The 27976-nt window shown below is 42.0% G+C and overlaps 1 protein-coding gene across 1 annotated transcript in view; it reads right to left on the reverse strand.

Moving 5' to 3' along the window:
- CNGB3 (cyclic nucleotide gated channel subunit beta 3) overlaps nucleotides 1–27976 on the reverse strand; it is a 67054-nt gene continuing 39078 nt past the window's right edge. Inside the window, exons 6-18 of the mRNA XM_082236142.1 lie at nucleotides 27328–27536; nucleotides 24666–24716; nucleotides 23379–23465; nucleotides 21432–21496; nucleotides 20658–20780; nucleotides 16277–16418; nucleotides 13091–13250; nucleotides 12605–12702; nucleotides 11444–11527; nucleotides 8897–9015; nucleotides 7839–7985; nucleotides 5717–5888; nucleotides 1–3650 (exon numbers count right to left, since the gene is read on the reverse strand). Coding sequence (XP_082092268.1) covers nucleotides 3222–3650; nucleotides 5717–5888; nucleotides 7839–7985; nucleotides 8897–9015; nucleotides 11444–11527; nucleotides 12605–12702; nucleotides 13091–13250; nucleotides 16277–16418; nucleotides 20658–20780; nucleotides 21432–21496; nucleotides 23379–23465; nucleotides 24666–24716; nucleotides 27328–27536 — 1886 coding nt within the window. The 3' untranslated portion in view covers nucleotides 1–3221. The remainder of the gene's footprint in view (nucleotides 3651–5716; nucleotides 5889–7838; nucleotides 7986–8896; nucleotides 9016–11443; nucleotides 11528–12604; nucleotides 12703–13090; nucleotides 13251–16276; nucleotides 16419–20657; nucleotides 20781–21431; nucleotides 21497–23378; nucleotides 23466–24665; nucleotides 24717–27327; nucleotides 27537–27976) is intronic.

The raw sequence follows: 27976 nt of genomic DNA on the forward strand, positions 1-27976 counted from the left end.
CCTTTGGGGAATCACTTTTTTTATTAACTTCTAGAGTGACATAGATTGGACTGAGGTGTCTGAAAATGATTGTGTAGTAAGAAAAAGTGTGGGTCAGATCCACATCCTGTAAATGATTGTTCAGGGTCTAGATGCACATTATTCCTCTGAGGCTGGAACCATATGCCTACAGTCTCCGTGCTTTGCCTTGTGGTCATGTTAAAACACAAGGGTGTCAGATTGATGTTTATTATGTTCAATCAAATGTATCTACTCTGTGGATAATCAAAAGTAGTGGTGTATTTGGAATTATCAGCTGTTGCTGTGATTGAATGTTTTATTCCTATAGTGGATAGACTACATTGAACTGTCTCTTGTTCTCAGACCATTGATAACTTTTATTTTTTGTTATGTCGCCTTTTGCAAGTTTTTATATACATCATGGTTTCTCATTTACTGGATAGCAAAGCAAAACTGGATTCAGGGTTGTTTTGAAATTACTATTTAGTGGATTATAGCCAACCTTGTATTTGCTGTTTTTAAAGTCCAGAAGTTTTGAGGATCACCAAATTGAAATTCAGTTATTCTTCTTTCTCTGTGTGAATCAAATGCCCATATAACTGCAGCAGTATTCTGTTGCAAAGTCTGAAAAAAAACCCATCCCTGTCTACTTTCATTAATGGTTCACACATCTCATTTCAAAGTGAATGAGAAAACAGCATCTTATATGGTTGCCATTTCCCACATGCATTCCAGTCCATTCAGTGTCTGTTCTGTACTGTGTATTTCTCATCTCATAACAGGCCTTTAATAGGTACAGTGTGGCTTGAATCTGCCAAGTTTATACTGTAATGGACTTCCAGACCTAAATAGGGGTGGACCAGAACTCAGTATATATATTTAAAAAAATATTCCAAAAGCAGCATCCCCAGAAATATTAACAGTATTTCCTTAATGTCAAAGCTTATTTTTATCTCCTCCATTTGTCTCTTCAGCATGAGTTATGCATTAGCACCACCTTGTGGTGGAAGTTGATCATTAGCTGCTTTTGTAACGAAAGGAATCTACTTTTCCTGTATATTTTCAAAGCAAAATATAGCTTTATGAAGAAAGTATCTTACGGTGTACGGTATTTCTATGCACAACACTATTCCTTGTGTAATACAGTTTCTTGTATTTGAAGTTAGCTTCAGGTGTAACATTATCTTAATGCCATATAACACAGTATATTAAACTCCACTTATGCCCCTCAGCAATTCTAATGTCTTTTGTCATCTTTTAAAGCTCTGAATATGCATTTGCTGATTATTGTGGCTTTCACAGAAAATAGAAATAATGTCCCTGCTTTGTGCTTTTAAGAAATTAGCTTGTATTCTAACTTTCCAAGAGCCTTCCCTCATTCCTTTTCTCTCTGAAGCCTCCTGCCACCCCTTGAAAATCTGCTCCTGGGTGTTGGGGGACCCTTGCAATGGGGCAGAATATGATGCAAGAGGCTGTTGGGGCAAGATTGGGGAACTGATTGGAAATCTACCATTCTTGAAGGAGCAGCTTGGAATCCGAGCCTTTCAGGGATTTTTAACTACATAAATTACAAATGTTTGTCTGTGAGATAACAAAGTACAAATCAGTGGTAGAGAAAACTGGAATGAAGAGAGGGAAACAAGCAGACAACTATGAAGTTTAGCAACAATATTTCATAATGAACATAATGTAGATCAGCGATCTTCAAACTTGTGGTCTGGCACTAAACTGACAACAACTTTTTTTCTCCGAAAAAGATTTTGGGGTCTTTATGCTAACTTTAGTTTCTTCAGAATGAAAGAAGAGGGGTTGACATAGAAGCCCAATAGGGGGTGGGGCTGTCAGCGGTGGAGCAAGCCGATCAGGCGCCTGGGGTGGCGCATGTGCCCTGCACCCAGGGGTGGGGCCACCCGGGGCAGGACACTCTGTGGGGCCTCCAAGGAGTCTGCCTGCATCCTCCCCCCAGTCGCCCTACAGCTGAGGGGGAGTCAGCAGGCAGACTGGGGCAGCGCGGAGTCTGCAGGCGCCCAAGCCGCCACATCACTCCGTCACAACTTTCTTGTGCTAAGAGCAGGGTAAATATGCCTTAAATGAATAAATCTGCAGGGGGGGGGGACTTTGGTCCCGGAGAGCCAGCTTCAGTCAGAACAGATAGAAGACATCTACTTTAATTTAAATCAGGATGAACATATGGAGTGGGTATCCAGATTTCTTTGTCTGGTTAATAGTCCAGTGGGAAGCCCACTCTATGGCTGTTCCTCAACCATGTTTTACTTTCTTTATGCAAAAATTTCATTAGGAGTAGCTGCAAGTTCAGTCGTCTTAAAAATGTTCTTCTTAGCCTAGTTCCAGAAATAATTACGCCCCAAAGGCATGGGTTACTTCTCTCTGGAGAACAGAACCACAGGGTCCTAATGATAAGAGGAGAGAAATCAAAATTTGCTAATATGCAGCAACCTTTTCTGAATTTTTGCTCTGCCACAGATATTTTAATACTTTGGAGCAAATGTGAAGCACAAGGGTTAACTGATGTCCTCTTGCTGGGCTCCTTTCCCTAATCTGATGACATTAGAACAGAAAGAGGCTCATAAAGCAGCAGATTGGGTTTAAAACAGCTCAGTTAGGTAGGAGCTGACCTTTCTGCCAACAGTGGTTTATTAGCCGAGGAGAGGAAGAAATGGGCCTGTTACTCTGGAGGCTTGCTGCTCTAAATGAAATAGTGAAACAGGTTGGAGGGCCATAAGGAAAGAACTCTACTGGGGAGAACCTATTATGAGCTCTCATACCCATCTTGTTGCTCTCCAAGGGCTGTGTAATACTCCACAAAAGCAGAGCTGCTTCTTAGGATGTAGGAGACAATTTCAATAGCAGCAAACCAGCCAGAGAGCTTTTTCCTCTACTGTCAAGCAAACCTGTTCCCCATCAAACTTGTCTCAGCCGGGGCAGGGTGGGGGTGGGGATAATTTAGCCCAAGATGGCAGTCCCAATGAAGAAAGGCCTTCCAAAAGGCCATTTTCTCCAGCTGAGGCGCAGAGGGGAGAGGCCCTATATTTTTTATACTAAGATAGGTGTGAGGAACCTGTATAGGTGCAAACTAGAAGGGGGGACTACTTTCAGTAGGAACATGTATCTAAAAATTAGCAGATTTAGTCCTGTAAAATTGAATTGGGCACGCACTCTGCACAGAACTGGGTACAATGCACAGCAAGAGGAACCACCAGTTATACTTGATCCCTCACTTTGACTTCAACAGTAAGAATATCTCCTTCTCCTGGGGTGCTGGAAGGAGTCATGCTAATGATAAGGGACTGGTTAGTGGTTCCTCTGAGTAAATTTGGTTTAGGAGGAGCCGGTGGTGTTGGCTGGCTGCTGGGAGCTGGTTCTTCCTTATGGGCAGACGGTTCCGCTTGCATCTGTGGCTCTTTGGCCTCTGCAGACTGTGTTGGGTTTATTTCTGTAGGTTTGGTTTCAAGCTTGGCTTTTTCTTTTTTGTCTCTTTCTGCCTTTTGTTCCTTTTCTTTCTTTGCTTGTTGCTCGTTTTCTTTCCTTGCTTGTTCCTGCTTTTCTTTCCTTGCTTGTTCCTCCTTTTCTTTCCTTGCTTGTTCCTCCTTTTCTTTCCTTGCTTGTTCTTCCCTTTCTTTTTCCTCCTGAAACAAAAACAGTTAAATATTAACTTCTCTTTTCCTTTTCCGCCTTTTCTCGTTCTTCTTTTTCTTTCTTTGCTTGTTCTTCCTTTTCTTTTTCCTCCTGTAACAAAAACAATTAAATGTTGTTAAAGAAGGATGCTTGACAGGAAATTAAGATCACAGCTAAGACCTCTCTGCATAGTAGGTGAGTACAATCCATCAAGCACAGCTAAAGGGATACCCACATTGATTTCAGAGTGTCTTGACATTGTCTTTGAAGGTCTACAAGTGTTCTACTGAGATTAGTGGATTCTGCATCAGTCACATGATGCAGTGATGCAAGACAGGGCCTTCTTTGTGATGGCACCTCAACTGTTGAGCTTGCTCCCTTCTGAAATGCAACATGTGTTTACCCTTTTTTCAGACACCAGCTTAGAACCTTGCACTTTTCACCTAGGCATTAGGAAGTGGTTAATGTTCAGCTGGAATTCGTAGTTTTGCTTTTTCAGTGGACTTTTATTTTTTAAACTTTTATTTTTTTTACTGTTACTGCCTTGAGAGATCTTTTGATACTATATTGATATTTGAAATAAATTGAAATATTTTAAATAAATAAGCACGCTCAGAACTCTCCGGAGGTAAATTTCCTCCAAAAAATGCCTCCCATATGAAAAAAGCAGGCATGATCATATCCTGAAAAATATTTTCGAGTGCAATTGGAGGAGAAAGGTCACCAAATGTTAACTTGCCCAGCAAAAAATAGCCACGTGCCTTGGCTCACGGTGAGAATGCAGAGGTTTGAGTGATATTATGCTTACATGTCTATATTTTAACTGATGTTATTTTTATTGGTTACTTCTTTACTTGTTGTCGTGCATTTTATTATTGTTTTGTTACAAGCTGCCTTAGGAAAAACTATCTTAAAGTTGGGTTATAAGTGATTAAACTAAACAAACTCTGGTTGAAGTCCTGTTGGACAGGCTCAGCTCAGACAATAAATCCACATTTCATGGTTTATGAAGCTAGAAATGAAAGCCAGCACCAAGCGCCTCTGCTTTGCTCCCCATCCCTTTATTTTCCTGTTTATGTCAGTGTCTGACATAACAGGTAACTCTGGCTTAGCCTTTGTGACGGGAGGGGAGGTTGTTGCCTCCGCCAGCGCCGCCTCAATAAGGGTATCCTGTTAAAAGGATATGGGATTGTAGATCCTGTCCAAAGGCCAGTCGTGGGCTAGGACCATACCATGACCCATCAGGGACACTGCCCCCCCCCATTTGACATATGTTGTAGAGCTCCCCCTACTGGTGATTAGTGTGACTCCCTGCAGACAGGCAGGAGTCGGGATATACTCTGGTTTCACCCAATGCCTAAACCAAACCGCTCACATCTGTAATCACAATAAAGTTGTGACCTATTTCAGCCCATTAACCTAAAATATCCGAGTCCGTGTGTGTTTATTATATAAGGGAACTACAGGGGTTTGTTACGCAATTAATGTATAAAGTACAGCTTTCTTCTGTCTGCCCCAAATCTGCTGACAATAAACTTCATTGTGTTGTTCCAAATGCCAGTAATTATGAGGAAGAAACAGTTTGTCTCTTAATTCACTTTCTTCGTACTGCGAACAATCTTATGAAATTTATTTATTTGTTTAAATGCAGCTAATCGGGAAGATCCTTGAGAATATGGCGGAAGGAAAGGGGATCTCTCCATATGTGCTGATCACTGCTATCTGCTTCAGAAAGAAAATTGCTACATTAATGGGGATGAACTGAAACACACCGTCATTGTTGTCTTTGTCAGGATGGGTTTATAAAACTTGCATTCCCTTTTGAAGACGCTGCTCAGCACATTTCCCACTGCTTATAAATCTGGTGGGAGGGTATGTGCCTTCTCAGACATTTCTGAGTGCGATGGCATGGTAATGCCTGCCATCTCCTGGTGCCTGGATGTTTAACGAGGATTAGATTCCTTGCTCCTGGTAGTTCCTCTAACTAACCAGACCTCCACCCCACCCTGAGTTTGTATTCTCCCTGTTTATCTCTTCCACATTCCAGGCTCCCCATTGAACTTGCAGCATTTGTGAGTACCTGTTCCTCCATCTGTCTCTTCAGCTGGATAACAGCCGCCATGCCGCCACCTTTTCCACCCAGCAGCGCTTGGAACATCTTGGGTGGTTCTACTTTCTGTGTTAACAGGGTCAAGCCTTTGGCAGGTGCTGTTGGTCCTCCCACGGGCTTGCCTGCCTTCTTTATGAGCACTCTAGATCATAGGAAAAGTGGGAGGGAGGGGGGGGGAGAGAGAGAGCATGTGAAATAGTATTTGAACAGCCTCCTCTCTATTTAGTAGTTTTGCACTCCATGTAATATTCCTGATCCTGGATTCCCAGCCAGGCAGCAAAAGACACACAGTTCGTCCGTCAGCTTTTATTGGAAAGGGATGCCTTGTGCGACGCCTGACCTGCAACTTCCAGTTCCATTATTTGTATTTCATTTGTTTCCTTCAAAGCGCTCGGGGCTTTGAATACAGTTCTCTCCTCCCATGTTCCATTAGGAATTCAATAATTCTGCCTTGTTTGTGTACCGATTTGCCTTCCCACCCAAGGCAATCGAGCCGCAACATATAAAAGCACAGACCCGTGCACCAGGGGGACTTCCTTTTAAGTTTCAGTTCTAAGCAACAGCCATCTCACGCCAATCTGCATACTGGTGGCTGCTTAAAAATTCAAGGAAACCCAGCGATTCCTTGCAGAAACGGATTAGTCCACTCTGGAAATAATATGGAAAAGCTGAACTGATTTATTTTATATCGGCAAGATACATGAAAAAAATTAATGCAGACTCCTAATTAGGTCTGATCTGTAATTGCCTCCTGGGCAAGGGCAAAAAATAGGTAAGAGTGATTGTCCTAGCCACCCGTAGGCATATGAACATTACAAGTCCTGCTGGATCAGGGTTTTTAGGGTTAGACTCTCTTTAATCTAGCATCCCATTTCTCATAGTAGCGAACCAAATGTTTCTAGGTTGCCAACAAGCAAGTGCATGAAGGCAACAGTTGTCTCTTGTTGCTCCTCATGAGCTGGTACTCAAAGCATACAACTTTTAAAATTAGTGGTTGTATATAACCATTACGATGAATAGTCCCTGGCTGGCTACCCATGATCTCCAATGAAACTGCATGGGCAAATATTCTTTTGAGAATATGTATGCATTTCTAACTGAAGGCTAGAACTCAAAAGAGTTACGTTAACTTTTGAAAGATAAACACTTAAGGTATTCTCAAGAGGTCAATAGCAGAAAAATCTTGCAACGGTAGTGTAATCTCTCATTGTAAAGCTGCATTTTAAAAGAACACATTCCTTTTACATCATAAACATGGTCATCTAAGTAATGGAATTACATGGAATTAAAGAGAAAATCACAATAGATAATTGCACTATCGGCACACAATAAGAACTCTACTGGCTTTCCCTTGTTTGGGTCTGTAGCTTCTGCAGATACATTGTTAAAAGATGACCCAGGGGATCTCCTGCCATTCACCCCTTCTATTATTTTTAAAATATTTGGATTTTTCTTGCTGCACATGGTGCAGAGTACATTATTAGTGATACCTAAACCTCAGAGCCTAGGGCTTGCCGATCAGAAGGTCGGTGGTTCGAATCCCTGCGACAGGGTGTTCTCCCGTTGCTCGGTCCCTGTTCCTGCCAAGCTAGCAGTTCGAAAGCACGTCAAAGTGCAAGTACATAAATAGGTACCGCTCCAGCAGGAAAGTAAATGGCGTTTCTGTGCGCTGCTCTGGTTCGCCAGAAGCGGCTTAATCATGCTGGCCACATGGCTCGGAAGCCGTATGCCGGCTCCCTCGGCCAATAAAGCGAGATGAGCGCCACAACCCCAGAGTCATTCGAGGCTGGACATAATGGCCAGGGGTCCCTTTATCTTTAAACACCTGCCGCCTTTAGTTTGTCCATAAGCGCTACATATGTTTGTGGAAATTTGTGTTGTGGGCCTGTCCGCTGGGTCTTTTAAATAACTTGCAATGTCCCTGATCTTCTGGCATTATTAGCCCCAAGTTATCCTTCCTCCAACATTTGCAGCCATGTCCTGCAAGAACCATATGTGTAAGAAGCAAATGCTCTTCTACACAAACAGAGGGAGAGAGATGCCAGTTTTGCATTTTAAGGCAAATGGTCTATAGATTTCTTGAAAGACTCACTTTCCCTTCTTCCTCAGGAGCTTTTCAGAGTCAGGGTAGTGCACCAAGATTTCATTGAGGGTCTTCTTGTCAAGAATGAAGAGGTTGGCAAATCCATGGGCCACCACATTTGCAGTCCGCCGATTTCCCCCGCTTGCAGCTAATAGGCTGAAACGACAGAGAGAACATTTATAAAAATATTTACCACCATATCATTAATAACATCAAAGCAGCTTTCCGTTTTATATATATATCGTCAGAGACCACCAGCTAACTGTTATGGAAAGTATTTTCTTCATTGCCTGTGTAAATGCTAAAGGCGTAGAAAAGTTTTCAGCAGGCATTTAAATGTTGAAACAGAAGGTATCTGCTGAGTATTGACAGAACATTCCACCAGACTGTGCTGCTCACACAAAAGACTCTGTTTTGTGCTTCTGTCAAATCAGCCTTGCCTCGCTAACTCCTGGAGATGATCTTGGTGATTGAGCTAGGATAGGAAGGATTTTGGTGGTCCCTAAGGTACCCTTGGGACGCGGGTGGCGCTATGGGTTAAACCACAGAGCCTAGGACTTGCTGATCAGAAGGTCGACGGTTCGAATCCCCATGACGGGGTGAGCTCCCGTTGCTAAGTCCCTGCTCCTGCCAACCTTGTAGTTCGAAAGCACATCAAAGTGCAAGTAGATAAATAGGTACCGCTCCGGCAGGAAGGTAAACGGTGTTTCTGTGCGCTGCTCTGGTTTGCCAGAAGCAGCTTAGTCATACAGGCCACATGAGCTGTACACCGACTCCCTCGGCCAATAAAGCGAGATGAGCGCCGCAACCCCAGAGTCAGTCGCGACTGGGCCTAATGGTCAGGGCTCCCTTTACCTTTACCTTTATGGAACAGCAAAGGCAAAAATGTTCCTCTTCAACCAGGCCTTGCAAATGTGCTTGGAGGAGGGGAGTTTATTCGTTTGTGGTGTTTTCTTTTTTGTACTTGTTTTTATTATTATTTCGTTTTTATCTTTTTTTATATGTGGTGAAACACCCTGAGATCTACAGATGAAGGGTGATATACAAATTTAATAAACAAACATTACCTGATCTCTCCAAATACAGCTCCTGCTCTCAAGGTGACCAGGACCTTGGTGCCATCAGGACCTCCCAGCACTTGAACTTCTCCTTGTTTGATGATGTACATTTCTCTACCAATTTCTCCCTAGGTATAAACATGCAGAAGAAAATATTCTCAGTCCATGATAGCTCAGTGGTGATAATGACACGCAATTGCAGAAAGAATATTCTTTAAAGAGTCATGGCTTCTTTCTGCAGCTGGTGAACTTGCCACAAACTGAATCTCCGCTTTATAACACTGGCATGATGAAGCAGCTTCTTAAACTGTACAGTAAAATCACTATGCCCTGTTTTGAAAGGTTTTCCCATTGTAGATACAGTAATGATGAATAATTCGGTATTTCCTCCTCCCTCCAAGGAGGTCAGGGTGGCCAAGATGGGGGTTGCTGCATTTTATCCTCCCAGTGACTTTGCCAGGATGAGTTAGGCTGAGAGAGAGAGAGAGATACTATTCTACGTAGGCTTGCACTCCTCATGAAGGAACAACTTCACTGTTTGGGCTCCTATGTGTCACCAGAATCTCATGTAGCTTTGGTGGCTAGGCATGCTTATGCCCAGCTTAGGCTGATTCGCCAGCTATGGGTATTTCTGGACCAGGGTAGCCTGGCCGCAGTTGCCCATGCTCTGGTTGCCTCCTACAATGGGGGAAAATGACCTAGAAGATGGCTTGGAGGTTACAGCTAGTGTAGAAGGCAGCTGCTAGGCTGGTAAGTGGGACTGGGAGTCCTGAAAGCACTGCACTGGCTGCCGATTAAGGTTTGTACTATCATACAAAGCCCTAAGTGCCTAAAAGAATGAATTCTCCAGTATCAGCCACTTCAGACCCTGTGATTGGCCGGTGGCGTCACGGTGCTGCCACAGGGGGCTGCCTGGTTGACTCTGACCTGTGACAGTGCCTTCTCAGTGGTGTCCCCTCTTTGTGGAAGGCCCTCCCTAGTGACGCATGTCTGTTTCCCTCATGACTGACATATCGTCTGGACATGGAACTGAGAGGGGGAAATTCCTCCTCGTCCTTTGACTCAGGTAGCAAAATGCCTTGGGCCGGTCCATGGATATGGAATGATTTTAACCTTCACAGAGTTGAAAAAACTATCCATAGATGCGACTCTAGTTAAAAGTATCTCTCTCTATCTCACCTTGCCTCTCCCATTCTCCAAGACAAGCATAGCAACAGCAGCCCAAACAAATGAAACACTGCACATTCCAAAGCAAATCAGCATTTTAATTATTTTTCCTAATGATCATTTGCATAATTTCAAAGAGGAAATCAAGAATAATCAACCAACCAAAGCATCTGCTGTTTCTTGCATATTTACCAGCTCATTTGTGAGCTGATTAGCATCCAAATGAAGCCAATTATACCTGGACAAACAGGACTGAAATGTCTGCGCTTATGATATATGTACTCCAATCAATGTAATCTAGTATACTATAAAAGAAAAGGTAGCATAAAAGTGGGGTGTATCCATCATTTATATAGTCAGTGCAGTCCAGTGTTTCAAGCATTATTTTTGTAAATAATATATCTGGATTTGAACAAAACCTCAGCCATACATAGGTAAAGATTTAAATCGCTTGTCAACTTCAGGGCCAAAGTAGATGTGACATTAAATGCATGTAAGAATTTAACGTGCTTGATTTATTTCCTTTAAATAGTAGCTACGGTATGTGTGTGAGAGAGAGATCAGGGAGGCAATCAAGACTAAGAATGCAGTATGGGGGCAGGCTTTAACCCTTTCCCACCATGCTGTGATCTTGAAAAAAAGTTATTCTCGCAAAAGTTACTATTTGCTCCAGGATGGAAGTTCCTGTAGGTACCAATGGAAGCTTCATTTAAATGCCAGACTTCAACTTCCAGATGTGGCAGGGGAGTGGAATTTTCATCAGCACCTTTGTGCAGGAGGAAAAGGCTAAGCTGAAGTTTTAGGCTTATGCTGAAGTCCTAATCCTGATTTCTGGGTTCTCCCCAAAGGACACAGCATTAGTTTGGCCCACACTTAGAAAACTGCTGTACTTTATTGTCTAGTCATTACAGCAAACATGGCTATACAGTATCAAGACTGATCATTATTGGCAAAGCGCAGAACATTTAAATGTATGTGTCTCAGATCCTTTTTTCAGATGGCAAATCACAGAATTTTACAGTTCAGTTTCAGGCATCTCTCTTTACACTTATATCTAGTTTTGTGTCTGCAACATTTCAGTTAAATAATGAAGTCTAATAATGTATGCCAATAGATAACTCATATTTAAATTCCAGTTGCTCTTACTCTATTTTTTTTTAAAAAAAACCCGCACACATATATATAAGTAATAAAATCCATATTGTCTGGGCCAAGTTTGAAATTTGAGAGTACATTATTATTATTGCAAATTGCACTCTAATTAGTTTTCATGCAATGTAATTTGCCCAAGATTAATTTTGTTCAAATTTTATTCTTGACCCATAGCTGAACTCCTTTTTCTAACGCTCTCATTATTCTTGCATTTGTAATATAAATTGTCAAGATCACCTTTTTGCAGACAAAGTCACCAGGTAAATACACAATGGATTTCAGTCTCAGCAGCATGTCACAGATCATTTGGTTATCACATCCCTGGTAAAAAAAAAGAGGGGGGGGGCGAGAATAATCAGAATCAGAATTATATTGTATGTGAAATGCATACAGGTAATGTTACACAGAACTGGCAGAAGGTCAAAATACAAAAGAAGAAGGAAAAGATTAAATCTAATCTTTACTTGTGGATCATAGAAGTTCATTCTAAGATTAGCTAGGTTGCAGGCAGCATGCATATGCTCACCTATTTAATGATTTAGTTCCAACAAAGAATGCTGGCTGTAAAATGGAATTCTTGCTGTAAAATTGGAAGCATTGGGTAATTGTCTCCTTTAAGCCAGCAACTTGTATAAGCATCCTTCACGGCTTTGTCAAAGCTTATGAACCTGTGTGGCTCCTGGTGGCTGGTTCAGTCCCACTGTGAGCCACTAGTAACTACATGAACCTCTTTCCCATGTGCTTCTGCCTTCACAGGGCCACCATATTGAAGATTCATTCCCCGTGCTTGCAGTCATGGGATTGTTGTCTATCACATGACGGTGTATGTTTTCATTCCACAGAGTGGGAAGTGACGGAGACAGGATGTTTGTGTTACTGTGTTCTGTGAAGTGGGACTTTTGCCCTTTGTTCTTTCTCTTTGCTGTCTGATGCTAGAAGGAGAGGGAGCCATGTTGCAGTGCTCCATGTGTGTTTCTATGTAAATAAAGTAGATTAGCCAAAATGCTGAGTTGCTGAGGTCTGTCACGCAAGCTGTGAAGACTCTGTGGATCCCTAAGTGTGCTGATGTCTGTTGGCATTGGTCGCTGTGATGTTCGGGCAGAAGAAAGCTTTTAAAGCTCCCGAACAAACGACCAGGAGGGAGGGAACATGCCAGTCGGGCATGTGTCTCTGCCAGGGCCCTACTCAAGAGTAGGATGGCTCCTGACATACCATACTTGGTCCTAGTTGGAGATAATCGGCATTAAAGCAACTCTGTAACTTTGCTTTTATTGTTGCACGTAAATTCAAAATTGTTTACTGGAATCGCTTTGTTTGTTTGTTTGGTGATCCGGATTACTGCAAGCAAGCAAACATCTTTCCAATCCTGGATGTTAGATTACATGAAAAGCCACTTACTTTGAACAAGTCAACTTTACTGACAATGGCAAAGTTCACATCGATGGCAATGGCTAGCTGCATCTTCCCTGGCATCTGCTCCAGTAATTCAGATTCATCTGCAAGGCAGGATTACAGAACAGGTGAGGGGGAGAAACCTTTTTTAAAGAAACAAAAATTGTGCTACATTGGATCTCTACCGACCAAAAACAACTACAAAACTAAAATGATTAGAAGGGAAGGGCTGTCAGGAATACTTGATAAAAGCTTGCAAAAGTATTATCCAAATTTAGGCAGCCTTTCTGAACAGTTGCAATTTAGGATATGGATTTATTAAAAGAATATATTTTTTATAAAGCACAAAATTATTTGATGAAATCAAGTGCAGTAGTTAATAACTGCTGCTGATTCCCAGTCCATTGTCAAAGAAACTAAATTATATTGATATTCCCAGGGAAAGTGGGGAGGGTGGGGTGCAGGCGTCTTTTGAATTATTCTGAATTTTACCCAGCATTCCTTGCGAATCCCACGTATACTCATACCAAGTTCGAACACGATTCTGAACAATTCTTGGGATTGTGTTGACGTTCATGTAAGATACAGTGTTATCCATACAGGCACGGTAGTAGTTCTGCCCTGCTGTCGCTGCGCCAATGACATCTCGCATCTGCAAATGTCAACCAGTATCGTTAGAAGGCTATTATAACAGTTTGTTGATGTTTTAGTCACTTTTAGATGACATCTCCTGCATTTATATTGTTTTGTTTTTATTTGTTGGCTGAGGTTGGCTGTAAATGTTATTGACCTTTCAATATGTCATGAGCTGCTTTGTTGATGTGATATTGGTAAGGAAGGAGGCACAATTTTATATACTTATACTATGCAGTTGTTCATCGCTTTTCCCAAAAAGCCCAGTTTTGTAAAGACGTGTTTGATTTGTTGCCCAGGACCACTATTTAGTCGTTTTTTTGTGTGTGTTTTTTGCAGTCTTCCTTTGTGGTGGATTCTGAGTGTGCGCTCCGTTGTGAAAAGGGCATATGCCAACATCTAAACTAAATATTTTTATGAGAAAAAGTATAACAGACTAGAAGCACCCTGATGTCAAGGACTGGCTGGATGAGGAAGAGTGGTGGGTGCCGCCAGCCCAAGAGCCCCTCAGGGACAACACAGAATAAGAAGACTTAGACCCAGAACAGTGGTGGTGGGACACAGGGGTTCAGTCTGCGGAAGGGACGAGCTGGGAGGTGCTAGGTTTGAGTGAACATGGGGGGGACAGAAGAAGGAAGCCATTCCAGGACAGGACTGGGTGCCGAGAATCTCAGCGTGAGCGCAGACTCTGACAGAGAAGAGGCAGAGCTGCTTCTACTACTCAGCATCCGGATAGTCCTGTTCCTACTGGCTCTCCTCCTCCACTGACACCCACAACATGAAGAGTCCTGCACATTGCTGAACAACAGGCCAGACAGGCCCAGAGAGGAAACTCTCCCTGTTGCTGCGGTCTACAAATGTTTGGGAGGAGTCAAGACTAAGGGGACAAGAGAGGGAAGGAGGGGCCAGACACCACTTTCCAGCAATATCTTCAAGTAGGGGATACTAGCCCAGATGTGTTTTCACTTTTGTGAATAAAAGCTAACTGCATTTCATGTCTCATGTCCTTTTCCTGACCTGTGGATGACCTGAATTCTCCTGTCAGCCCCTGGACACCTAAGAATCATTGACTTTATTCTGGAATGATACTACTATAAAGAAGCACAGGAGGATTGGGCTGAAGTTGTATTTGCCTGATTACACAAGACCAGTTAGTAAGCTCTCCAAATAAACAAGAGCCTCCAGAATCATACCTGTGTGTTTGCAGTCCGTCGTGAAACATAAGACTAGCTGCCAAGCACAGAGTGAAATTGGCAGTGATATTAACAGAGTCTAAAACTGTAAGCCCATTTCCACTTACCTGAATTCTATGGGATTTACTTCAGAGTAGACATATATAGCACTACATTGCAAATGGAGTTTGTGCACTGTTCGAAATGCTGACAAGCTGTTTCCTGACTCCCAATAGCAATCAACTCAGCAACTAAGCTAATTTGTAGAAAGATCCATTTGATAAACAACAAATTAGCCTTTGTAGAGGACAAACCAGGCTTGACTGTTTTTTTTATTACTCCGGGATAATATTTACTTCCCTTTTGCCCAATAAAGAGACTGGGAGCTGGGTGGGAGTGATTTTCTAAAATGTTGATTTTAAAATAACATGATTCAAAAAGGCCAAGACAATTTTGGCCCCCAACAAGATAATAAGCAGTAAAGGTGAGGACAATGAGGAAATCAAGAGTTTCATAAATTTGTTATGGGTCATCTAAGTCAATAACAGCATCAAAACCATCTTCAACAATACATTTTCATTTCTTTTGGCAGCATGAAACTCATATCAGATATTACTATGAGAAGAATGGTGTCAACCCTTTCTAAATGTTTTGGTCACATTACAGAGCATCAGTGTTTTCTGGAAGTTAAACAGGATTTTCTCCCTGGTATACCTATATTGGAAGACCACCATAGAATATGTGTTGGATGGTGAATGAATGAATTTATTTGTGTCAGCCATCAGTCATAGCAATAAAACAACAATATGATACACAAAAAAATAAAAATAAAAGTGAATTGTATAAAATACATTTTCGGTTTTGAATCAATAGTCAAATAGTGGATCTTATTCTAATTGCCCCAGCTAAAAGCCTTGCAACCTTTGCTGTCACCTACTCATCTTGATCTGCCAAGAGAATGGACACTGTGACAGTGGTTGGGCGACCCAGAATGGACAATAAAAGAGGGGTGATAACCTCATTCCTCAAGTCTTTATAAAGAGTGCAAGCCAAAAGGGCGTGTTGGATGGTGTGTTCTGAGATGATCTGGGAGCTTCCAGTGTACATACTTTCCACCTTTGCTTCAATAATGTCAGAAGCTCCAGGTTATGCAGAGGAGCCAGTGATGCAATATCTTCCCATGCCAGGGAGTGTGTACATAGTTCTCTTCCTCCACATTTCATCCTCGCAACAACAATGAGGTAGGTTTGACTAACAGACCATGACTAGCTCAAGGCTAGACAGCTTTGTACCTGTCTCTCTCTAGTAAAAACTCATATTTTGATGTGAAGACTAAATGTTAAATATGTCGGATTCTCTAGCCTTTATCAGAGGTAACTGGCCACTTTCCCGGCACTCGGCTTGAGATCCTTGTTGACCTCCCCGTCTGCGTCTCCCGGCAGGATACAGGCAAGGTCACGATCGGCGATCCTCCTCAAGCGTGAAGGAGAACACACCACTCTCCCTCCTCCCTGCCTCCCCAGGGAGGGGAAAGAGACAGACAGAAATCTATTTACATGTCTTTATTTCCGTCATTGCAGCAGTACAGAGAAACACGTCTGCACTCTCCAGTCTCCAACAGTAGAGAGACTAACTCCACCCCTGTACTTCCAGTACAGGTCAGATGACACTCTGAGCTAACATCCGGTGCTCAGAACAGTGAATAGACTGCCCCTTTGTTCCCATGGTACAGTCCCCAACAATCACATCCTGTTTTGCATTCCAGGCATCTGCAGCTCGCTCTCGCATTGCTGCTTTTTCCTGACAAAATACACAGATTGTTGGAAACCTCTTAAACTCAAGGGTCAGTTTAACCATTAATGCCTTTGCTTACCTGACCAATCAAGCTGGAAAATACAAAGACTCCTGAGAAGAAATTCAGAAGTTGAAAGATGATTTCAAACATGGTTACTGGTTCTGGAAGCCCACCAATAGTGATTAAAGTGCGAACTGCCCAGTAGTAACATCTTAGATACCTGTAGATAGAATACAATTTTTGATATTATTCTTCTACATAGGTTTCCAATGCAGAAATACTATTCTGTATTACTCTGAATTTCAGAATCAGGAAAAATGTCCTCCCTCCACCTCCTCACTGCAACTAGTCCTGATAATTAATGAACTAAAAAAAAGTATTACTTTGTGGTTTTATGTAGAACAAGGATGGGAATCCTGTGGTCTTCCAGATGGCCTTGGTCCAGTATACCTGAAGGAGCGTCTCCACCCCCATCGTTCAGCCCGGACACTGAGGTCCAGCACCAAGAGCCTTCTGGCAGTTCCCTCATTGCAAGAAGTGAAGTTACAGGGAACCAGTCTGTCAGAGCTGCTTCAAGATCCTAGCTCACAGAGGATCACGCTAGCCAGCGGTCACTTTGTAAAAGTCTTTATTGAGTTACGGTTTCCATTCTCAAGCTGCTGCGTGCAGCTCTACGTCTTAAGGGTTAGACCGGCGAAGCTCCGTCTGAGTCTCCGCCCCCTGTACACCAGCTAAGTACCCTACCTTACTCCACCTTTTCCGCCTGACCGTTCTTCTCTGGGTCCCTCTGCCCCCCGTGGTCTCTTCCTTTTGGGACGCCCAACCTTCCATTTTCCGCCTGACCGTTTCCTCGCTCCCCGATGGAGGTGTGGCCACTCCTGACTCATGCCCTCCCTCCTGCTGCGAGCTGCCAGAGCTCGGTACCTGGCGCCCTTCCTCTCCACTGCGTTCTGCTGGTGATGCTGGCCCCGATTTCCAACTGCTGCTCTCTGAGCCCCCTCTGGACCCTTCTTCCTGGGGTGTCCCCCTAAGCTCCCCCCTTGCCCTGGCCACTGGCGCTCCTTCCTGTGAATCTTCTGATTCACTGGAAAGACTCGGAGATCTCGGGTCGTCGTCATCACTCATCTTTTCTTCTGCCTCCTCCCCCTCGCTCTCTGTTTCCTCCCTTGCCCTCGCCTCTGCTCCTGAACCCCTGACAGAGGGCCTTCTCAGTAGTGGCACCCACCTTGTGGAATGCCCTCCCATACAACTATCTGACTTTTAGAAGACAGCTGAAGGCAGCCTGTTTAGGGAAGTTTTTAATGTTTGACGGACTATTGTATTTTAATATTTAGTTGGAGGCCGCCCAGAGTGGCTGGGGAAACCCAGCCAGATGCGTGGGGCATAAATAATAAATTTGTTGTTGTTGTTGTTGTTGTTGTTGTTGTTGTTATTCTGGATCCCAGCTCCTATTCATTCCAGGTAGAATGGACAATGGACAATGGTAAGGAATGATGGGAATTGTAGTTCAACAACTTCTAGAGAGCCACAGGTTCCCCACAAGGTAGGGGTGTGTGTGTGTGTGTGTGTGTGTGTGTGTGTGACTAAATGTGTCATTATTAAATACAGGTTGTGTCTGTAGAGACACAGTCTTCATAGTTGTGTTGGCTTCATTTAAGTCAGGGATCAGCAAACTTTTTCAGCAGGGGGCAGGTCCACTGTCCCTCAGACCTTGTGGAGGGCTAAACTATATTTTGAAAGGAAAAAAATAAAAGAACGAATTCCTATGCCCCACAAATAACCCAGAGATGCATTTTAAATAAAAGCACACATTCTACTCATGTAAAAACATGCTGATTCCCAGACGGTCTGCTGGCCAGATTTAGAAGTCGATTGGGCTGGATCTGGCCCCTGGGCCTTAATTTGCCTACCCATGATTTAAGTTGTAGAGATTTTTTGAAATGGGGGCAAACAGTGAGCCATGTAAAATCAGTGCTTCTTGGTTTTACCCCCCCCCCCCAATTATAGTGTCTCTTGAAATCAGACCATGCAGCACACCTGCAAGGTTATTTCTGTACAAGCCGAGTGAGCGCATTGCCTGTCATTTCATGACTCTATAATAATGGAAAGTATGTTGGACCCTCTGGCGGTCCTATCTTCAGATTTCCTCACTTGAAATGTGTCAGACATATAAAGCTGTTCCTGAACACATCAGGGGAGATTATTGATCACTCTATTGAATTCCAAAGGAAATAATTCTCCTTTTAAAAAGTTCATTCTCGAGACAGCAGCAGATTGGCTACGTGGCTCTCATTTTAACAGTCAGAAAATGTGTGGTGTTTGGTCTGTCTGCTCAGTGACACTTCAATCTGGCAACACCAGGTGTTTCAATGCATTGTTGCTAGGGTGACAACCACAAGGCTGTCGTCTACTAGTAGGGATGGGAGAGAATTTTTATTCAGTTCACATTTAAATGCAAACCTACCTACTTCACACATTCCAAAACAATAGAAGAACCAAAGCACAGTCATCCGTCAAAAGCTACACTTTTTTCAGTGCATTTACTCCAAAAAGGTAATGTATACAAAAATGCATATACTAGGGTAAAATGTACATACAGATGCATATATTAGTGAAAATAACATTTGAAAATGCATTTTGTTATGGGAAATTTTGCAAAAATGGCAATAGTAGGAAAATTACATGTAAAAATGTCTGTATGAGGAGATATTGGTGCTAAAACGCTGATAAATTTTCATGCGTACATTGTTTTTGCTTTGTTTTTAAATCACAAACTAATGTGGAAATATGGAGAACTGATATGCAGAGAACTGCAGCAATGAGAAACTGATATAAACCCAAACTGACGGAGTCACCTGTCCCTATACTAGGCTCCTAGACAGGCTGCTTCAGGTCAAGCAAACCCTCCAGTATAACCAACCAATCTTTGTTATTATAACCCCACTAAGTTACAGTCAGACAAATACAATTTGCAATTTACAGGCCAGTAGAGACTACTGACAGCACACCAAAGGGCTAGGATATATGTGTGAGTTCTTGCACATTTACAGTCATACTTAGAATGGATTGCTGAGTGCTAGTATGGTTGATAAGGATATTTAATCAGCCAGTCCCTAGCAATAACACACTGATGTAATTTTCCAGTATAAACAACAAAGCATTTCAGCCCTTGGTGGAAGACTTGGCAAGTTGTAACCCAGGGACAGACACTATACCTTTAAAGCTCAATTGTGTGGAATATTCAAGAGCCATGGATTCTCCTATTTGTCTCCCTGGTCCCTTTGGCCACCCACTCCTTGCTTGCTGTGCAAGACACTTGAACAACGTATCAGGTGATCTACCTTTTATAGCAAGTGGCAGGCAAGAGGATCAATGAGGAACCCAATAGATGCAAATAGTGAGCCTCCTGTTTCATTGGGAAATTTAAATGAGTGATACAGCCTCTCCATGGTTAGCATCCCATGCTAACAGGAGTGATGACTTTCAGTTAATCTAACACAAAGCATAATATAGAACTAGATATGTCTGAGGGACAAAGGTGTTCTGTATCAGATTATTTTAACGCTCAGGTACTTTGAACACGATAGAGTCCTATGTCCTGCCCCATCCTCCTCCTGCCCTGGCTCCTGCCTTGTAGGTGGCACCACCATAAATCACTGACCCCCACTGCTGGGTCACTCTCCTCGCCCCTGCCTCCACCACAAAGAGCCCCGCCAGTCCCTAACATGCCAGAGACTGAGTTTAGCCCCACGTTTTAAATCTAGATACCCAGCCGATTCTTTTGCCATTTACCCCCCACACCTGGATCACCTGGATTCATATTTTCCTCCTACATTAACTGCATTGCCATCATGTCTGCAAAAGCTGCACTCACTACATTTCTGCATGCATTGCATGTCTTATAATATATACTGCCTGCTGTTGCCTCCCCATATTTTTCTTTTGTTGAATTAATAGCTACTGACTTGGCACCTCTTCCCCAGCTACACTGCACAGTGTCAGCTCCCACTGGAGAGTTTCTCTCTTTGCAACATGTTTACATGTATCCTTTGCCATATGAAAGGAAATGACAGAACATGACCCTGTGAAGACTCTTAAGGGAGCGAAATGTTCTGTTGCAATCGGAAGGTTGCATAGTAATTGTACTCCATTGAACTTTCCACGTAGCTGTTTTCTTACGTATGTAATGCGTCTTCTCCTCACACCTAATCGGTAAGTTTAATTTACGACCCTTGTGCTTTCTAAATGTTTAATTAAGTTAGTGATTAGAGCTGACTCATAAACCCGTAAAAACCCCAAACGGTAAACTAATCACTCACTACACCTGCCTTCCATATAATTAGCATTGTTCCTTACTTCCAATCAGCAGCAATGCTGCTAAAAAGTTAGCAGGGCAAGCAAGTTCTGAAGGTTTTGCTTGCAAGTAAGATGGGAAGGTGGGCATTGCAAAGGAACTTACATGTTTCCTTTGCCATCATATACCCATTTAGTGCTGCCGAGTCCTTCGTAGGTTGAAGCCCAGTAATACAGGCATGCATTAAGATGCAAGATAAACAACAGGTACCCAGTAGTTCGAACGACCCTGTAAAAAACATAAACAACAGTTGATGTCATTCCTGTGGGACACACATTCCTGTGCCTGTTTTCCCTTTGGAGATGTGGGTTTTGATCAATAGCAATACTAATACCTGCTGTGACTTACAACTATGGCCAGTATTGACAGAGTGGAAAAATCAGCTGGTGCTCAACTCTCTTCCCCTTCTGCAATTGCCAAATGAATCACTGCCATTAATAACAGGTACAGGGGCCCTGGTAAAGTATGCTCCCCATAGGACCCTGCGGCTTGCTAATTCAATCAGCTAGAAATATTTATAGAAAGGTACAACTGTGTTCATGAAAGAGTGTTTGCTAGTTGTTGCTCACAAATGCAGGCACCATTGCATCACACCAGGAACCTGTGCCTTGGACATTAACATTTTCTGTTCATTTAGAGCCTAGCCTTCCTCTAAGGCTTCAAGCAGTTAACAACACTGGCCTGCCCCCAGCACCCTCACACGACCCTGGTGAGTTATATGCCTGTGGAATACCCCCATTTTATGTCCCCGTTTTACAGTCGGTATCTAAGGCTGTAAACAAAAACTGTGCCATCCAATGGCAGAGACAGGAAATGCTGAAATATGTCAACACTCTACAAATATGCCAACACTGATAATGGAGCATGTCTAGCACATACCTGTAAATGTATGCTTTTTCCATGATCGCCTCCAGTCGGTCATTGAATTCAAAGAACGTGAGATGCTGAATGCAAATCAAGAGAGGAAGCACAACTGCATATGGTAACAATATAATCTCACATGGATTTTGTGACATACAACTGCCTGTTTCTGGCAATCTTAAAATTTTGGTTTAAAAATGATCATACTGCTAAACTAGCAAAAACCAGAAACAACTTGACATTTTAAATATCACTTTTTCCAGGAGCTTGGCTATGGAGGATACTTTTTCATTTAGCAGATCAGTGGTCTTGATGAATTATGATGACAGTGATATTTTACCTAGTCAACCGAAGTTTCTTGCTCATAGATAGAGTACATTCTTTTGGTGCTCCCCATTTATTATTTTCTTTCTTCTATATGGCTGGCTTTTTGAAAGAGAGGTGGCAGTCTGGATAATTACCTTTCTAGATTTTACAAATGAAGCAGGCTTGTTTAGATCATTAATTTGAAATTAATTTAGATAAACTGACACGGGAGCCAGAAAAAAAGAGAAGGATGTGTTTCTACAAATGGCACCCATTGGAAGGAAACAGTAATTACCCTTCATCCAAGTTTTTCACATGCTCAAAGGTTGGGCTTTTTAAAAACAGCATTTTGTAACAATTTAGTGACTCTACATTTTACAGATGTACAGGGCAATCTTATGCATGCTTGCTCAGATGTTAGTCCTACTCTTCTCAGTGTGATTTACTCCCACACAAGGATTGCAGCTTCAATGTGTGAACTACTAACTCCATCCAGTTATGCTCAGACTAGGGCAGAGGAAATCCAGGTTCAAAGCCCATTAGCTGTGAAGCTCAGTGGGTGACGTTGAGCTGCTCACTATCTCCCAGCCTAATCAATGGTGCTGGGTTGCTGCAAGGAGAAAATATCTGGTGGTGGTGGTGAGATGGGACATATATGCTACTGCCTTGAGCTCCTTGGAAGAAAGGCAGGACACAAATGTGATTAATTCATGGAGTAACTGGATGGAGGAGTCTACAAATACACCTGGAATTGTATGAAGTACTATGTGTGCAAATAGATGCTGCAAGCCCACAGTTCCTGTAAGCTCTGCCTTCCGCAACCTGGTACCTTCCAGATATTTGGGATTACAACTCCCATCATTCCTGACCATTAGTCACCTTGGGTCAGATCTGATGGGAGTTGTAGTCCAAAATATCAGGGGAACACAAGGTTGGGGAGGGCTGCTTTAGCTAAAAAACTGAAATCAGGTGCGACTGTGTATATGTTGCCTTCATCAGATAACGATGGTGATGGCTTTCTATGTTGCTCTTCGATATAAATATTCTCAGGGTGTCTCATACTATAAAAGCAATAGAAAATAGTAAAATAACAGTACACAGACTAACAATCAAGATTCTAAATAATATCAGGGAGAGTTGTGTTCCCCGTCTTTATTTCCCAAGCAAGAGACTGGCACCATTATCAACAATCTGAAGGAGGGATGGATCCACCATTAGCCTCATATAAACCAACAGTACAAGGATCCATTTTGTAGTGTTTATAGCTGGATTGAGTAGGTGGGCATCCACATCAGTCCCTCACACAAATCTTTCTTGCTATGTTAAATGAAAATGTCTTAAATTACTCATTTGGTGGTAAATTAATATGGAAAGGCAAGTTCTGTTATCAGTGTTTGTTCATTTAATGCCTTTTGGGAACCTGGCTGACATATGGAGCCACATGCTTTTCAGCTCAAAAACCACTTATTTAGAATTGGAATGACCCAATAAACTTCAAAACAACCAATTTGTGTTGTGCAGCTGGAAGATGTTTGATACCATCCTGTGCCGTGTATATTCGGAAATCTCCCCTGACCACTGTGGATGAGCAACAGTATGTATTTACCAGTAGGATTTCTGTCCCTGGACTGAGGGTAACAGTAGATAATCTCATCTTACCTTCACCACCTTGTTTGCTCTAAATATTGCATTAAATCCAAACACAACGTACAAGACGTCAAACGGTATTATAGAAAACACATCAAGCTGTTGAAGAAAAAAGTTCAGTTACAATATTAAATTAATTCTCATGTAGTTAAAAACTGTAATGGAATGCTCAGCTCCTATCTTTCTAGTACATGGAACACATTTTCTGTGTGCAGAAAATTGTCTCCTTCTCCTTTTCTCTGAACCACTTTGAGCACTCCAGAAAATGCATGCAGTATATAAATAAACTGAGCCCAGATGATGGTATTGTAGGCTGGATTTACCCAATGGATCCATAGTTTCTGACTGGATTCATCAACTAGCTTATTGGTAAGAGATTGAACAAGGTGCTAAAATGAAATGTCCATCTTTGGGAGATTTCAAGAAAAGCTCAGAACTGCATATGTAGTCAAAAGCTGAATAAGTGGTATTAAAATATTGACAAAGATCAAGCAAAATGTTTTCTGTGAAGTCAGTATATCCCATTTCAGGGCAAGTGTAGCAGGCCATATTGTGTTCTCGTCCACCTCACATTTCTTTGGTCCTTAGCAGACAAATTTTGCCTTGAAATATTGTGAGTTTCAAATATCTATTCCAGATTTCAAGATGAGAATGGCTCATCTGAGCTAAGAAAGGATTCCTTCTCAACACCAAATCTCTCGAGGCTTCTTTCCACATTATAGTTTTCATTCAAAAGAGCAGTCCCTTGTAATGAATGCGGTAACGTAGGAAGGACTTCAAGTGCTGCTCAAATACGATACATCGCCAACAGGTCCATCAGAAAGTAGGCAAACAATTAAGTAAATATGCCTTTCCAAGGGTGGCTGCAATAGGAGCATCAGGAGCTGAATCTTTGATGCTCCATCAAAGGCAAACCTCTTATTTCTTTCATGCAAGGGTGAGGGGCCTTGGACTACAGTTCCCACCAGTCTTGGCTATTGGTCATGATCATTAGGGCTGGTGGGTGTTTCAGTTCAGCAGTGTTCCAAGGGCCAAAGGTTCACCACCCTTTGGGATAGGACCATAGCTTGCGATGGAATCCATTATCTAATGGGATGGGACCGTATGTTTTTGATCAGGTATCAATTTCAATTTCAGTTCCAACATCTGAAATGTACATCACTACCGATTTTCTGCCTGACTTCCACATTGAAGACTACCTTGGTGGGGAGAGGGAAGCTGTAGGACAGTCATGTCCAAGTGGATATATAGTTTGAATAACTGTTTTGTTCCCTTAGCAAGCGTGCCTTATTTACTTACCCGAAATTTTAACGTGCTCCGGTAGTATTTCTTCATTTCTACTTTATCTGACTATAATTAGAAACAGGAAAAACATGCAGTTAGGTAAAGCTCAGTACAAAAACAAAGAACCATTTCAGGATAGCATATGACTAAATTAGACATGATTAGCTGAAGTCCATTAGCACTTGTGGACTGAGGTCTCAAAGCACAAACCTTTGTTTTAGGCAAGTTTTCATGCATACATCCAAATTCTTATCCTTGGTCACCCAGCTAATGTGAGTTGTCATTAAGCTTTACTGAAAGCAATGAGACCAGTTAGGCACAGCCAACTCATTCAATTGATTTTGGATTTAGTTACAGCTAACTTTTAAAATTTAATGTATAGCCTCTGGAACTCAAGGCAGCATATATCGGAGTCTCAAGCAATCTCTGACACAATCTTGTTTTGCTGAGCTTGAGAAAGGGGTCATACGCACTGACACCAAACCCTGGGATATTAAGTTGGATTGGGATTTGTATGTTTGTAGGGCGATAACCTCTTTCCAAGGCACAGTTTTCTTTTTAGCAACTTTATTTGGGAATGAGCAAATGGCTTAGAAAATCTGGAAATCTAAGCAAACATGTAGATTAACACTTGGTTATTTCTTTCAAATAAACAGTATGCATTAGGAAACAAGACTGAGAAGAAGCCTGTGCAGTTAGGTGGACACCCTTTGTGGAATATTTAGGGGTGATTAAAATTTCATGATTCTGCATGGGGAAAATCTCCAGCCTCTCTTTAAATATCATTTTTGAAAATATTTAAAGGTATAGAGGGAGGATGGAGGGAGATATTGTTAAAATAAAAATTTCAGAACAGTTGGATTATGGGTTTGGGTTCATAGGCTGTAAAATACACACACACGAAGCTGGATGAATGTACTCTCATTAGCATTAGAACTGTCAACAGTGCATATATTAAGAAAGATTAGATGTTTATTTTTAAATTACTGTCTGTGGGTAGGTGGACCTTGTTTGCACTTAGGAAATTGCCCTACATTGTGTCACACTATTGGCCTATCTAACCCACTATGGTCTACATTGATTGGCAGCAGCACTCCTGGGTTTCAGACAGGCTTTCTTCCCAACACTACCTTGAGATTATTATTTATTATTTATTGACTTTATATACTGCCCTAGGTCTCAGTGTGTTTCACACAAAATTAAAATAAAAACAATTACCCAATAATGCCCCCCCAAAAGAGCCACATTTTAAAAGGGTATGGGATGTTGATCAGAACTCTACACCTGAACATTCTTCTGTACTTCATGTGAAGGAGGTTTCTTTATCCTTATTAGTGATGACAAAAACTTTGTGCTGGCCATGATTCCCCCCCCTACCTGCCTTGCTCCACCTTCCATTCCTACAGGCATTATGTTTATGTACTGTTTAAGGAACTGAATAGAGTGGAAGGTTATGAGTCATGGGGGTGGAGTGTGTGTGTGTGTGTGTGTGTGTGTGTGAATTCTTCAGTGCTTAGTTTGTTTTTTAAATATTGGTTTATAGATTATGAATGCTGTAGTACTTTGTGAAAACTATAATATGCCTTTTGTTGAAATTGTGCTGTTTAGCTTATTTTTCTAGTTGCTTTGTTAATAGTGTTTTATTGATTGTATTTTGTTCATTGTTCATTATGATTTATGTCATATTTGTGATGTTCTATTATGTTATTTAGGGACGCGGGTGGTGCTGTGGGTTAAACCATAGAGCCTAGGGCTTGCTGATTGGAAGGTCGGTGGTTTGAATCCCCATGACAGGGTGAGCTCCCGTTGCTCGGTCCCAGCTCCTGCCAACCTAGCAGTTTGAAAGCATGTCAAAGTGCAAGTAGATAAATAGGTACCACTCCAGCGGGAAGGTAAATGGCATTTCCGTGCACTGCTCTGGTTCGCCAGAAGCGGCTTAGTCATGCTGGCCACATGACCCGGAAGCTGTACGCTGGCTCCCTCGGCCAATAAAGCGAGATGGTCGCCGCAACTCCAGAGTTGATCACGACTGGACCTAATGGTCAGGGGTCCCTTTACCTTTACCTATTATGTTATTTATTGTTTGCAAGCCGCTTGGCGATTCAGTTGAATGAAAAGTGGCATAGAAATGTAATAAATCAAATCAAAAGAAAAAATGTCCTTGGCATACAAAATGGATAAAAGTTAATCCCTCTATTTTCCTTAATTCTTATCATACATACCTTTATGGTAACTAGATATCTCCCTATTCAGCTAGCTGAACTACTTTTCCATAGTAAAAACTGGAAAAGAATGATGCATCAAGAAAGCAGGAAAATTTGCATTTTTAAAAGGAGCTCTTAAACTCTGTATCATATAGATTTTAAAATCACCTGCTGCAACATATATATCTTTTTTATGTAAAAAAATGCACACTATTAAAGACTCATGTGTTCTACTGCACAGATGGGGAACTCATGGGCCTCCAGACATTGTTGCTAACTCACCTGTCATATCTAGTATGTCATATGGCCAGGTATTATAGGAATAGTCACATTAATTTAGACTAGAGAGGCCCAAGCTCATGGCTGACTGGGGACTTGAACGTAGGTCCCTCTGGTCAAAATCCAACATTACCTGCTACACTACTTATTGTGTGATTCTTCTGTGTCTTACCTCCCTGCCCACCTTTACTTACTATTATATCTCCACCTCTCACGAATTGTACTCGGGGTTGAAATATCAGCAGATCACAGACATAGCAGATATCACATAAGATGTCTATCACAATCCAGTATATCATGTTGCTTGGTGTCTGAAACGGGAATACCAATCGCAGTGGGATGAACCAGCAGTTCCAGTTATAAGCAACGGTAACCAAAAACAGCCATCCTATATAGCGACGATCTAGAAAAAAACAAAACACCCTTAAAATTACTCTTCCTGTTTTTGGAAGAGTATATATGAGAATACATCGCCTTCAATATATAAATAAAATGCCCAAGGATATATCAAGTTTAATTATAACTCAAAAACCCAACCACATCTTACGTGTTGGCTAAGCTGTGTACCAAACATTGACTGAGCAGGCCAGTTTCTTGTAGCCGGTTCTCAAATTAGTAGAGGGTCACAAGTTTCAGGTTAGCTAAAGGTGAGTCCAAGGCTGAAAAAATTGAGATGAACTGGGCTGGGCTTTTGGATTGTATTGGCAAGGCAGATTCTTAATTTCACCAGTGAATACAATAAGTGACTAGTGCCAACCCACCAACTTGTCTGTGTAACATAACAGTAGTACTTATGCAGCGTTACCATACATCTGGAATTTGCCGAACATGCATAGGATTGAA

The sequence above is a fragment of the Podarcis vaucheri genome, assembly GCF_965113315.1.
Source record: "Podarcis vaucheri genome assembly, chromosome: 8".
Classification (NCBI taxonomy): domain Eukaryota; kingdom Metazoa; phylum Chordata; class Lepidosauria; order Squamata; family Lacertidae; genus Podarcis; species Podarcis vaucheri.